The 13,857-nt window shown below is 36.7% G+C and overlaps 1 protein-coding gene across 1 annotated transcript in view; it reads left to right on the plus strand.

The window, feature by feature from the left end:
* Window positions 1-13,857, plus strand: part of LOC126969706 (nuclear receptor corepressor 1-like) — a 154,682-nt gene that overhangs the window by 110,073 nt on the left and 30,752 nt on the right. Inside the window, exons 10-13 of the mRNA XM_050815253.1 lie at window positions 319-481; window positions 1,935-2,083; window positions 2,722-2,821; window positions 10,260-10,704. Of these exons, the coding sequence (XP_050671210.1) occupies window positions 319-481; window positions 1,935-2,083; window positions 2,722-2,821; window positions 10,260-10,704 (857 nt within the window). The remainder of the gene's footprint in view (window positions 1-318; window positions 482-1,934; window positions 2,084-2,721; window positions 2,822-10,259; window positions 10,705-13,857) is intronic.

The raw sequence follows: 13,857 nt of genomic DNA on the forward strand, positions 1-13,857 counted from the left end.
TTCCCTTCCATCACTGGCAGTAACTTGGGTACGAGGAACTACCGATTTTCAAATAAAATTGGAATTGAACGTATTTTTAAAATGACGGTGTAAAGTTGATAAGTTCTATAAAACCACAATAAAATAAAACCCGTTAATACTTGACTTTTGGACATCTAATCAGTTTTAATGGCATTATATATCTCAACAAGTATATTATTTCAATTCTAAAACTTTTATTACATTATTACATTCTGTGTAATGCGCGTCAATATCAGAGCTTTAAAATGAACGTTTTAAGTAAATTGAGGCTCTGTTAAATGAAAGCATACATTCCAGAGCTTTGTATAGACATGGAGGTGGAACACAAGGGACTGCTGCTGCGCAACTGCTGGAGCCAGGGCGAGAGGGAGTTGTTCCGGGAGAAGTATCTCCAGCACCCCAAGAACTTCGGCCAGATCGCCTCCTTCCTGCCCAGGAAGAGTGTGCGGGATTGTGTTAGGTGAGTTTAATATATGTAAAGAGAATTACTGCTATGGACATCTGAATTCCTTAGGAAGTCACGTGTTACTTGATAGTGACATTTGAGATAGATTTGAATTGTCTTGTGAAGTATATGTAATCTAGGAAGAGTCTAGGAAGAGTGATTAATATTTAACACTAGTTGACCCGACAGACGTTGTCCTGTAAATAATAAACAAAATAATGTTTTTATGAATTTGTTAATAATAGAAAATAATGTCTAATAATTGCTTTAGATTGTAAATTTTCTCCCACAATGACAATCGCCACTTCGTCAATGTCGGGTGAATTAAACCTCCTTGTTGGTGGTTTGTCAGCTCGGATGACAATATTATGGCCGTTTGATTTGCACGAACTCGTTGAATTCTAAGCCTATATTTACGTATATAGCTATAATATACATTGTCACTCTCAAACTTATGACTTATCAGTCTACATAAAAATAATACAGTCTACATAAAAACTATAGTTACCTAAAATTATTTTTACCTTCTGAGAAAGTTAGAAAGACGTAAAAATTCTAATTAGATATTCATTTTCAACTATTCTTTCAATTTGATTTCTGAACGATGGGGGACACGTCAAAGGAAAATCAAAATTGTTGTTTTTATTTAAATCCGAACATTTTCATGTTTACTCATACCTTTTAAACCTTCTCTGAACTTCCACAAATAATTCAAGACCAAAATTAGCCAAATAGGTCCAGCCGTTTTCGAGTTTTAGCGAGACTAACGAACAGCAATTGATTTTTATACATATAGATTACTTAAGAGATTCGAAATTTAGAAAAGATTTAATGTTCTTTTTTTCATTAAAGAGAAAAACGCTATTAGGCTTTTCATTAATATTATCATTATACATATTATATGAAACTTAAAAACTCATATCACCCCCATTACTCACTGAAAACAATTCAGAATTAGTAGTGCACTTCGGTTGTACAACCTAAAAATATTATTATGATGAACGACAAAAAGAAAACTTGCATCTAAAGTATCATAGGAGAGGAACTGAACATATTTGTAGGGTGGATTGGTAACCTGACAATATGGGTTCTCATTGTCTACCAAACCACAGATAGTCAAATACAGATTTGTATATTTTACGAGTTATTTTATTCTGGCTTTAACCGTCCCCGTCCCGTCCCGTCTCTACTATGCGTACATATTACATATTAACGCTGTGAATATGTTCATGTCACAGTTGGGTCTATGAACAGATGTGCTATCTCAGCCATACAAAAGGTACAATTACTAAGTGAGTTAGTGCTTGTGTTTTGATGATTGCATCTGTATAAAATATAATGAACTCATGTTCAAGAATACATTGTTGCAATTATTTTTGTGATCTATATATAATGTAAAAAAAATATTTTAATTTTAAGTATAATATTAGTATAGAGCATGGACCAATAGAATATCGTTACTGTTCAGATTCTACTACCTGTCGAAGAAGGCTGAGAACTACAAGCAGTTGCTGAGGAAGCCCCGGCCGCGGCGCCACGCGCGGCCCCGGCCCGCGCCCGAGCCCGAGCTGGCTGCTCTCACCACCGGCGTCACCACGCGGCTGCAGCGCTCGCAGGGTACCTCCCACCTCCCACCTCCCACCTCCCACCATTTGAGAACCGTCAGTCACTGCCCTGCCGGCTTGCAACTCATCAACCGCAATACAGGCACCTGGCATTTTGTCAGTGTGTGTTACTGTAAAAACAATTTCAAAATGGTCGATTAAGGGTTTCGTGTGCAAGTCCGGTTTGCACTTGGCCGCTTTCTAGAAAGTTCGAGGCGAGCTAGTCGTTAACCTAATCTTTGTTGGTTAAAAGTTATCTGTATTATTGCAGGGGCGGGGCAAATATGATAAAGAATATATTTAAAAAACGACACAGTTTTGATATAATTATTGATATTAATAAGCTGTTCAGTTAAATAAAGTAAATGTATAATATATGGGGGTCGGTGTTAACTGAAACACCAATCAGAGTAATTATTGACGTCACGGCGTAGTAGTACTTATCACCGTGTCTTTGTACTATTTGTACTGACCATTTTCACGCGTAATTCATCTTAGATCTGTTTTTGAAAATAGTATTCTTATAATTAGATTTCTCTGTTAAATCTTGCGCTACTAAAGAATATCTGATATCACATAGTCATTACATTATTTCTTATATCCTCATTGCTAGAATTGTTCTGGAAAGTATCTAACAATATCGGTTGACAGGGTCAGCACGGGTGGACAAGGAGACTCCAATGGAGGAGGTGGTCGTGGCGGATCTCAACGGTATACCCATGCCGTCAGCCGCGCCCGCACATCCATCCAGGTACCTTTTTTCAATCAAGATGTAATAGATGAGGTAGTATTAAATATGAAAGTATCGTGGAAATTTAGTTTAAGACTGACTGTCACTACCATTATACCACTCACCAGTGGGAGGCTCCTTTGCACAAGATACCGGCTAGATTGAGGGTGCCTATTTCTGCTGGAAGCAGTAACAATTTGTGTCAGTCTGAAGGTCGCCGTAGCTAGTGAAATTACTGCGCAATTGAGACTTATATATGTCTCGTATGTCTTTAATATGTCTCGAGGACAATCGCAATCGTAGTGGCGCTCTGAATTTTTGCAGCTTTTCAAGAATCCTGAGCGGCATTGTATTGATTACAATGCATAATTCAATTTGCAATTTCTAAGCAGAAAGATGCCAGTTTTAAAAATTCTACAATGAATAACATGACTACAGCCAAAGATACAAAAATATAAGCTGTTTTTACTAAATTAACATCAATAATGCCATCTATGTAAGAGATCAAGAACTACATTCGTGTGAGTCTCTCTGTTACACGTTTAGAGCTGGGAATACGTAGGTGGCGACTGGTGTTGCCAACGACATCCACGAGATGTAGCACTATATAACTTTAACTTGACTGTCATAAAAGATAATGTTTTTGTAAATTATCTTACTTAGATAAGCTTCAAATGGCAATAATAAGATTTTATTTTGGTTTGATTACATATTATATCATTATTATTAATGTATGTTTATTTACTTTCGTAAATATTTATAACGTCGAAAAACATAGACTTTAGAACTAATCTCTATTTTGAGTAGGTAATTCACGCACTCTAACACAAAGTGTTATACAAATTGCAAGTGTAAGACGTAGCTTGTCACGCACACTTAACTAATATTCCTGGCCTGTTTTCATCGGTTGTCTAACAGCAAGAGACTATCAGCTGTTCCCAATATGCGATCTAAAGATAGAGATAAAAAAACTACCTTCTGCTGTCAGTAATTAGCTGTCAATAATCTGAAGCTGTCCCAATATATCCGATAAGTCATTTTATCGTCTTATATTGGGACGCGTGAATTGCAATTTCCATACAAAATTCTATCGCTCATAAGCTATACGTATATTGACAGACGGCGTGTACGGATAAGGTGAGTTACCGTCGATAAGTTTATTGGGACAGAAAAGTCAACGATGGTAACGATTTTTATCTCAAGTGAGGGAACGGCCGTTAATATAGACGTATACATTATCTAAGATATAATTAATATTCAGTATATTGAAACAGCGAAAATGTGAATAAATTCACCAGCCGGTCCAGGGAAAGCGTGTGTAGACCCTTATGTTCCATCGCGAAATTAATTTCTAACAAAATTCAATTTCCACGTAATGTTTTACGCCAAGTGGCCACGGTACTTGTTTGCCAACCACTCGAGTTATGAGTTCGAGGGGATTCTTTTCATTTCATTAATCGTTTTAGATTCATATCTCGCCGGTTTTTGTTCACTTTTTCCGTCTGCGTCTTTTAAAGCTGCAATACTTTTGCATGAACATTTTCATCTTACTTTATGGCTGTGTAAGTTTGGGAGATGAAATGCCAGTCTCGTTTGTGTAACACCTCGTACCTATATCCTGCGCTGTGAAAAGATTTTTTAGCGTCGAGAGTTGCTTCTTCTCATTTGTGACCTATGGCTCAGTGTGTGCCGCTATGCTTGACTTAGCTTCACGATCTCGATCGTATTACCTTTAACGTATGGTCATTATCTTTAACTTGCATAGAAGGCTGGGTTGCATCATATTAGCTGTTAAAGTTAAGGTTTAAGTCAAATTTAACGTTAACAGTAACGCTGACATTAACATAGACTGCGGTATGTGTTGCACCATTGTATTCTTTGGCAAAGTTAAAAAGTGAGACATCAAGTCAACATCGAATATCTATTTAAATCTTTTGACGCTATTTAACATAAACGATTGCTTTACGGCCGTTTTCAATAACCTATCTACCATTAGTTTAACTTACGGATACATTGCTGCCACCGTTTAATGACAAGATCTTATCTATCCATTGTTATGAAGTTATAGTCCAATGCTCTATGTCGATAGGTTAGTGAAATGTAAGTAGGCTTAAAAGGATGGATTTGTCTTCCTCTAGTAATTTAAACTAAAGATAGATAGGTTATTGAAATGGCCGTTAATCGGCTAAGATTGAACGGTCGCGGTTAACAGTTAATCTGCCTTTAAACATGTATAATCTTTATAAATGACTACATAAAAAAAACCGTCGCTGATATCAGTACCTATATATACTTATGTTTATAACAACGAAAATGCAGGTTTAGCACTTTTGAAAATATCGTATTTCGCAGTAACACGATTGCATGCCTGTCGTATCAGTTTCACGGCAGTAGGTATGTTCGGCCACCCACCGAAACTTATTCATTCACTCTTTGTTAGTTCACTTTTGTTCGTTCTGCGGTCATCATCAACTCGAGGTATTTTGTTTATAAATTACTAGCTTTTCTATCTGCTTATTATTAATTAAGACTGAACTATAGTGACAACACATTTTGAACATATATTACACTTTATATAGCACTCGATATAACTATGATATTATTCTTGTTATATTTTACTTCTAAGTTACCGTTCTACTTATTTAACTTTACTGTACATTACGTAATTGCTCTTGTTAATATATACAAGTGAACACTGTATTGGTGTAAACTGTAAGTTTTCCGAATAAAATAAAATAAAATAAATTATAGGTTTTTCGATCCATCAGAATGATAACATATTATGTATTATATGATCATGACTCCAGTAGGAACGACATTCTTTGATTTATCCCCTGTTTTTACCAGTGGGAGGCTCCTTTGTACAGGATGCCGGCTAGATTATGGGTACCACAACGGCGCCTATTTCTGTCGTGAAGCAGTAATGTGTAAACATTTCGGTCTGAAGAATAGCTAGTGAAATTACTGGGCAAATGAGACTTAACATCTTATGTGTCAAGGTGACGAGCGCAATTGTGCAGGTGTAGCTTAGAATTTTTTTTTTCAAAAATTCTGCGCGGCACTATATTGTAATGGGCAGGGCGTATCAATTACCATCAGCTGAACGTCCTGCTCGTCTCGTCCCTTATTATCATAAAAAAAATCAGATTTATCATGGGCGATAAATATTAAGAATGTTTGATTCCTAACATATTATTTATAAGGGTTTTCACCCAAGGGACCTATGCCTGGACCCTCGTTGTACATAGTTATACCCACTGTATAATATTCATAGGAGTGTTGACAATCACTCAGCTATTATTTGTTGAAAACTCTCCCGAGGTTCATCTCGCTCCGATTATAGTGATGGGCTCCTTACTGTCGATATTTCTATTCCTTTTATACATATCTAGTGTTATCGACCATTTTGTCAATAGCAATACCATATCATTGGTTTAAGACACATAACTATATCTGAGTTTTTGTTCTTCTTTACTTATAGGTATATTTTAAATAACAAAATTTGTACTAGACTGTGTAAAGTTTAACAACATTAATTTTTTTCCACTAAAATTAATTAAAATAACATTTTATTTATTTTCGTCGATATGGCAAAATGAATTAAATAATCTTACTAACTTAAAAATATTTAATGGCAATTTTATCCTGCAATCTGCAGAGACGAAAATTAATAAAATGTTATTTTTATAAATGTAAGGCTTTATGGTCTTTCATATTTGTAATATTATAATTTTAATGAAACAATACCAACAACAAATGTATACAGATCGACACGCATGCCGTTCTGTATATAGACATACATTTATATATTAAGAACTACTTTTCGACCATTATTAAATATTTTACAACTGGATAACAGATTCTGAATATAGGAAATCCTATAGTCGATACGGATCCTATAGATATACAGGTCGAAAACATTAAAATTGGAGTATCGATATCCGTGCGGGAGCATCACTACGGTCCCATAGAATGCGGTTTGTTTAGATTTTTACGCAAACACACAGCAGCCCATCTTTCTAATTGGCTTAATTAAAAGCGACCGCTGATAGGGCGGGGAGGAGGTGGTAGGCATCATCGAAAAAGCGATAATTTTTTGCGTTTCGCCCTTGTTTACATTTCATATTGATGCGCTTACTTACAATTATTGTAGCTTGATCTGTATTGTTTTATTGTTTAATTTATTTGATTGTTTTTCTATTTTTATTATGGATTGGTTTTGTTGAATATGCAAATATATATTGCAAAACTATTCATTAGTTTAATGCCAAGTTTAAACCGAATAGTTTCAAATTTAACAGTTGTTACCAGTTAAAATCGGTTTGCATACATTATTTTGTTCGGAGTGTAAACGTTATGGCATTTATTTTATTTCCCTTATTTTCATTCTCCACGGTTTATTCCGGAAGATAAAAACGAGACGAGCGTATTCACCAAAGGGTGTACATACCTCCTCAGAATGGTACAAAGTATGGGTTGTATCCCTGGCCCATCACATAAGCCCTTTTTCTCTTTCGTTGATTGCATAAAAATATGAAATATAAGAGTTCATTACTTTGGAAACGTTAGAATCCATCGACAAATTCAAAGAGTTGCCGTTGAGTTTCTTGTATGTTATTCTCGCGAGCTCTACTTTTTCCGTATATACCTATAGTAGATTCAGTAATTGATATAAAAATAAAGTTTATTTAACTTTGACTTTCAATATTCCTATTTTATATATACTTTTGTATAACTGCAGTCACTTAAAAATAAAAAAAAAGAATTATTAAAATCGGTTCATCCAGTCGAAAGTTTTGAGGTAACAAACAAAAAAAAAATGCCAATGAATTGAGAACATCCTCCTAAGTCGGTTAAAAACACCACGACCGAGGTTTTGCACGATACATTCTGTGTACAGTCCCTCGGGGTTATTTGTGTAGCAGTGGGGACAGAACATTACCTTTAAGTATACCAAATAATAATAACCGCTATAAAACAGTCTAATTCAATACAAATTTAACAAGTTCAAATGTTAATGCCATAAATAAAAGCCGGATAACGGTTTGTAACGGTAGCTGTAGTAGGAGACTGCACCGCCCCTCCCACTGAATAAATACCCCCCCTGCTTTATTAATTGGGAACGGTTTTAATTATGTTCAAATATACACTGTTGTTCCGAATCCGTTTAATCCGCCGTTGGGAGATATTATTAATTAATATGTATTTTGCGGGTAGTTTGATTTTTTTATGGGAATAAGCGACAAAAGAGCAGATGAGTTACCTGATGACAAGAATGACTATATCATTTGAGTCGTAAGCCATCATTAAACTGCTAATGATCACATTACATCTAAAGCGTAACGTATATCGATGTAACCACGTTATACCGCACTGCGTTCATCAGTACCAGGGATGTAATGTCTCATGCGCCTGGTATTACGATAAGCGTAACCGTAACTGAAGTGCATCGCTGTTTTGTGGGAGTTACTGTGGATGGCACTACTATCTCTATAATTATGGGCCAATGAATAATTGCGGTGTAATACCGGTGTAAGTTTATTTTCAATAATTTATTCTCACCTATGAATGTTATACGTATTTTACGTACCTATGTGTATGTCTGTGAGACCTTGTAGAACATTCGTCGACCAAATTGAGGACGTTTTGAGAAAAGGAAAGGTCCGATGCACCAAGAACCGGCGAGCATGTATGAAAAGAGTAATAAAAGTAGAGGAAGCGCGTAAGGTTTGTAAGGATAGAAGTAAATGGCTTTCTGTTGTCTCTGCCTACCCCGATGGGTAACAAGGTGTGTGTGTGTATGTGTGTCTGTATGTAAATTGTATAATATACATCGTTGTCTGGCACCCATAACTACAGGTTGTGCCTATTATGCCTAATTTGGATTTGATCATGTGTTTGTGTCAAATATTATTATTACTAAAGTACAAAATAATTTCGTAGATATTGTTACTGTTGTGTCAAACATTAGCATCACGTGTTCGTAATTTTTGGTTTTACAACTCCACACTACTACCACTATTACATCCAAATATTCGTTAAATTCAGACAACTCAAACGTGGCGATAAGTTTCTCTAAATTAAATTTTCACAACAAAACTTAGTAAACAAAAAGGGGGGGGGGACGTATCCGACGAAAATGAAGCGAGTGACTAGTTGTTCACAATGTGGAACTGAATGATAAAATGTTAGATGGCAACAATTTTAACCTATTAATAGGCACATCAAAGTTATATAAGTAATTTTAAAAATTAACGTTCAAAGTTCAAATTATTTGAGGTTTCTAAGACGTTCAGCTGATGCAGCAGCAGGTATTTGATACGTCCTGCCCATTACATTGCAGTGCCGCTCAGGATTATTGAAAAACCCTAAAATTCTGAGCGGCACTAGAATAATTGCGCTCGTCACCTTGAGACATATTAAGTTGTTCACTCGCATTTGCCTGGGCAAGAAAATGTATTTATTTGTTGCATCGACATCGTAGTTCGACCCGGCGAACTTGTTTAAAAGCACTAGATAAAACCATATGATGATAATTTCATTCCTAAATAGTGGTATGATGTGTCGTTCGATCTTGTTCAGTCAGCGAAGCGGTCCCGCGAGTTGGGAGTGAGGGGTGGTAAACAAACATAATTAGCGGAATTCCCTCCCGAGTCCCGTTCCCGCATTAACCGGTTAACCCCGAGGCGGCGAGTCCCGCGCAATCATTGGGTTTGTTTAAACTACCCGCGTTTAATTACCAACCACCAACATTATCAACTTTATAATAAAGCCTCGTTATTAAATGTGAAAAGTTGAGCCAACGGGTGAATTGTAAGCTTTTTTATAGGAAGTTAAATCCTTTAAGGCGATTCCTAAAACTGACAAATTTCATATTCGTGGTATTTTACCAAAAACAATAAAACTTATTCTTTTATCTTAATTCTACCGTCAATGTTTTCTGCAATGCGCGCGTAAGGTGTTCGTGATGACGAATCTCACCCCATCTGAAATGGCGGTGATGGCGACGTTTTTTCCCCCGCAATGAACAGGGAAAATTTTTGAGAAAACTGGGTTAAATTTAATTATTAGTCTGAATAATTACTTATAAATCAATAAGGAATCAAGCACAGATAAATTAATTTCCATTAAAGATACGAATTTTTACTTACTTTATCTATCGTTCAGTGTGTTAAATTGGGGGACTTGATGCACTACAAGTTCTCTATTTCTCTCAATAAAATACATTGTTTTAACTTATTTGTGTCATGACGTTTGAGTATTTTTAATGCATAGTTTCACATAATAATGTAATTAATATTAAACGTGTTTTAAATATACGGATTTTGTTAGTTTTGTTCACTGGAAATTTTTATTTTTGAAATAACCGCTATTGTATTACAGCATATTTTCTATGCGTTAGGACTCTGTGATAATATGGAAAGGCTCGAATGATAATTATTCGTAATTTGTTCACCAGATTGGAGCTCGACAGAACATCTCCGCTTCCCCCTTCGCCCCCGCCCGCTTCATCAGCGCCACCAGCGCCTGTGGCGACGGGCGGCGCCCTCATCACCGGCGGGCCGGCCGGTGTTACGTGTATACAGAGTGGGTTCTCTAGTGGCCAGACTAACTTCGCGAGTGGACAGACTAGTGTTACTTGTGGTCAGATCAGTATAACTAGTGTCGAGAGTGTCGCCGGCGCTCCGGGCGGCCACGCGGCCAGCGCCGCCGGCAGCCCGGCGCCCATCGCCAGCTCCGCGTCCAGTGTGTGCAGCACCGGCAGCGGCTCCGTGCTCAGCAGCCTGGTGACGGACGCCAACAGTCTGAGCGGCATCAGCCTGCCGCTCGGGAGTCCGGTCCCGGCCGCGGAGACGCCGCCCGCGGAGACGCCGCCCGCGCTGGAGGCGTCGCCGGCGCCTGTCGTCACGATCGAGCTGCACACTCAGCCAGAACCCGTGGCGCCCGCGCCCCCTACCTCTACTACTTCTGTGATAACGGTGAGTCATTTGGGATATACGATATGGCCAACCGATTTTTGCTGGGAATTTGTTTTTTATGGAAAAGGAGGACAAACGAGTGTACGAGTCACCTGGTGTTACGTGATCATGGCCAAGCACATTTTCTTGCAATACCAGAAGAATCACGGAGCGTTGCCGGCCTTTAAGGAAGGTTTCGCGCTTTTTTTGAAGTCATATCGTTACCCATGTCATATCGTCCCGGAAACACCGCACAAGGAAGTTCATTCCGCAGCTTCGTAGTACGTGGAAGAAAGCTCCTTGAAAACTGCACTGTGGAGGACCGCCAAATATCCAGATGGTGGGGATGATATCCTAACTTGCCACAAGTTGTGCGAAGGTGGAATTAGGCTGCAGGAATCAGGTGAAAATTTAATTTAAATTTAAAATATGTTTTAACTGGTATTTACCTTAAGATTTAACGATATCGTGATGAGTGACTGATATGTGGAAATCTCATATATATATATAATAATACAACTTAAAAAGTACCTTGAGAGTTTCAAGTGAGATCTTATGCTATTAATAGGGTTCGAAATTAAGACCTCGCCGACGTCTAAAATCAGTTTTATGTCTCTCAGGGGAAACCGATTTCGACTCTAAGAGATCGTTATGGGTTGAGAAAATTATCTTGAATAAAAAACTTAAAAAAGGATTAAAACGCAGATCTCGTCAGATCTCATTCCCCCCGAAAACGAGATCTGGAAAGGTCTTGAAAAGTGGGGTTAACTAAAATAAAAATGTAACTTTTACGTTGATCAAAGAAAACACTAAGTTATCTGTAGTTGACGAGCGGGGGGTACGAGGTTGTCTGTAAGTCGGTAGTGACCGGCGTGTGTTACAGACGTGTTCGTCCAACATCAGCGCCGTGTCTCCTCGCGGCGCGGCCGACAGTCCGGCCAGCGCTCCGCCCACGCCGCAGCCAGCTCCTGCCGCGGCCACGCTTCCACCGGCCACGCCGGAGACCGGTGAGTGCCGAGTGGACAAACTTTATTCTTGTTGAAGTTATACTTCAATAGGCGCGTTATGAAAAAATTATGAATGTGAAATTTTAACATGCGCGCGCATCACTTTAACAAAAAAGTGACAGGATTAAGTTGGTTCCTAAAATTTTCTGACGTTTGCAACATTCGTTTTTTTTTTGTTTCCTCGTCCATTATTAGGATAGGTAAAGGGTTTAAGCCCATGCAGCCGTATTCGTTATTTAATAATTAGAAGCCTTCGTTGCAAGATTTTTACAATATTGTTCTTTTTACAAACGTAGAATTGCCCGAGGAATAAATATTTTTAAGGATTTTTGCTTTGTTAGGCCAAAGAAGTATAACTTCTTGCGTGCATGCATAAGTACACAGTACACACACACTTTTTATTTTTTTTTCACTGAAACTAACGCCATCTGTAGAAACGGAGTTTGAAACTCTGACAGTTCTTTTATGTTTTAAATACAATATTTTATTTATTGCAAATGGCGTCTGCTTGAGAGCAGCTACTACTTACTTGTTGCTATTGCATTTTGAAATACATCAACTCCTTGTTATGTGTATTAACTCACAGAGTACTTTTAGTTATACTTGATTAAATGTTGTTTTAAATTAAGTAAATTATACATCTAAATAGTAAATATAAAAAACAATACAATAAAGTATTTAGATAAATACCTACACACGCATTCATATGGACTATAATACATAGTACACACAGAAAAAGTTGCACTATCCGGCGTCCAGATGGCGCTAACGGGTAAGAAAATGTAAAGTGCCGAGTTGCCTATCTTTATTAGTATATTATTACTCTTATGTATGCTGTGCACTATTAACATTACTGCCGATCTCACATACCTTTGTTAATAATTAATTAAAATAAATCATAAGGTTACGTTTTATGCTACGTCTTCATATTCACGACCCCAAGGGTCATATTTCAATAGTGACACGACTATTCAATTAATAACGAATAAATGCCTTTATTTAATAAATAGTAGTTAAAAAAAAACTAAAAACACGCTATAGAAAACCGAACTAAAAAATAGAAAATATGTTTTGAAATTTAAAATTAACATCAATTCCTACCTTATAGACGATACATGAAAATTATATAAATTAACAATAATCTTATTTAGCACATTGATTAATGAAATAATTTTATCAAATTAATGTATTGTCATCGGTCCTAGATAAATCTACGAAGCTTGAACGAAACCTGGTCGTTTAAAGTGAGTGAAATCGCGCTCAAATGAGTCGGTTACAAACAAACATACATACAGGTGAAGCTAATAAAAAGCGTGTAGAAACATCAATTATTTGTTCCTTTAATTCTAGTTTTTGTCTTGAACAAAACAAAGTTTAATATAGATTGTGACAGTGAAGGTGAGGTGATGCATAGCTATTTAGGTTTATGTCTACGACTTGGATATTTTATTTTTATTTTTTCACTTAAGTATCTTGAATGTTTGAGTAGCAATTTAGTTTCTTATGCAAATACTTTAAATTATTTGTAAAGATGTACGTATTCATTTAAGAGTGACAATAAAATTCTTGCCTTCTTGCGTAAGAGGTAAAATAATACAATTTTGACAATTAAATAATTATTTAGATAAATAACTTTTGATTTTATTTGATATATTATATTATTACAATGTTCCAGAGACATTCGTTATGTACGTAGACGTAGCTTGTCACGCACACTAACTAATATTCCTGCCCTGTTTATATCGGTTGCCTAACAGCAAGGGACTCATAACTAAACGTATAAATTATTTAATACATAATCCAGTACCAAAATGAAGATTTTTGGGGACAGAGGGTCTCCTTGTTTTACTCCGCGTTCGATTTTTATTGACTCTCCTCTTGTTTCCAATTTAACATTACTGGTACTAATAGAGTAGATGTGTTTTATTATGTTCTGATATTTTTGAGGTACATTAAAGGATTTAAGTGCTTTCCAAATTGAATCATGACTAATACTATCGAATGCTTTGTTATAATCAATGAAAGCTGCGTAAAGTGGTCTATTGTACTCTTTATATTTTTCGAAAACTTGTTCCAAGAAATATGATCGAAA

This window comes from Leptidea sinapis, chromosome 19 (genome assembly GCF_905404315.1).
Source record: "Leptidea sinapis chromosome 19, ilLepSina1.1, whole genome shotgun sequence".
NCBI lineage: Eukaryota > Metazoa > Arthropoda > Insecta > Lepidoptera > Pieridae > Leptidea > Leptidea sinapis.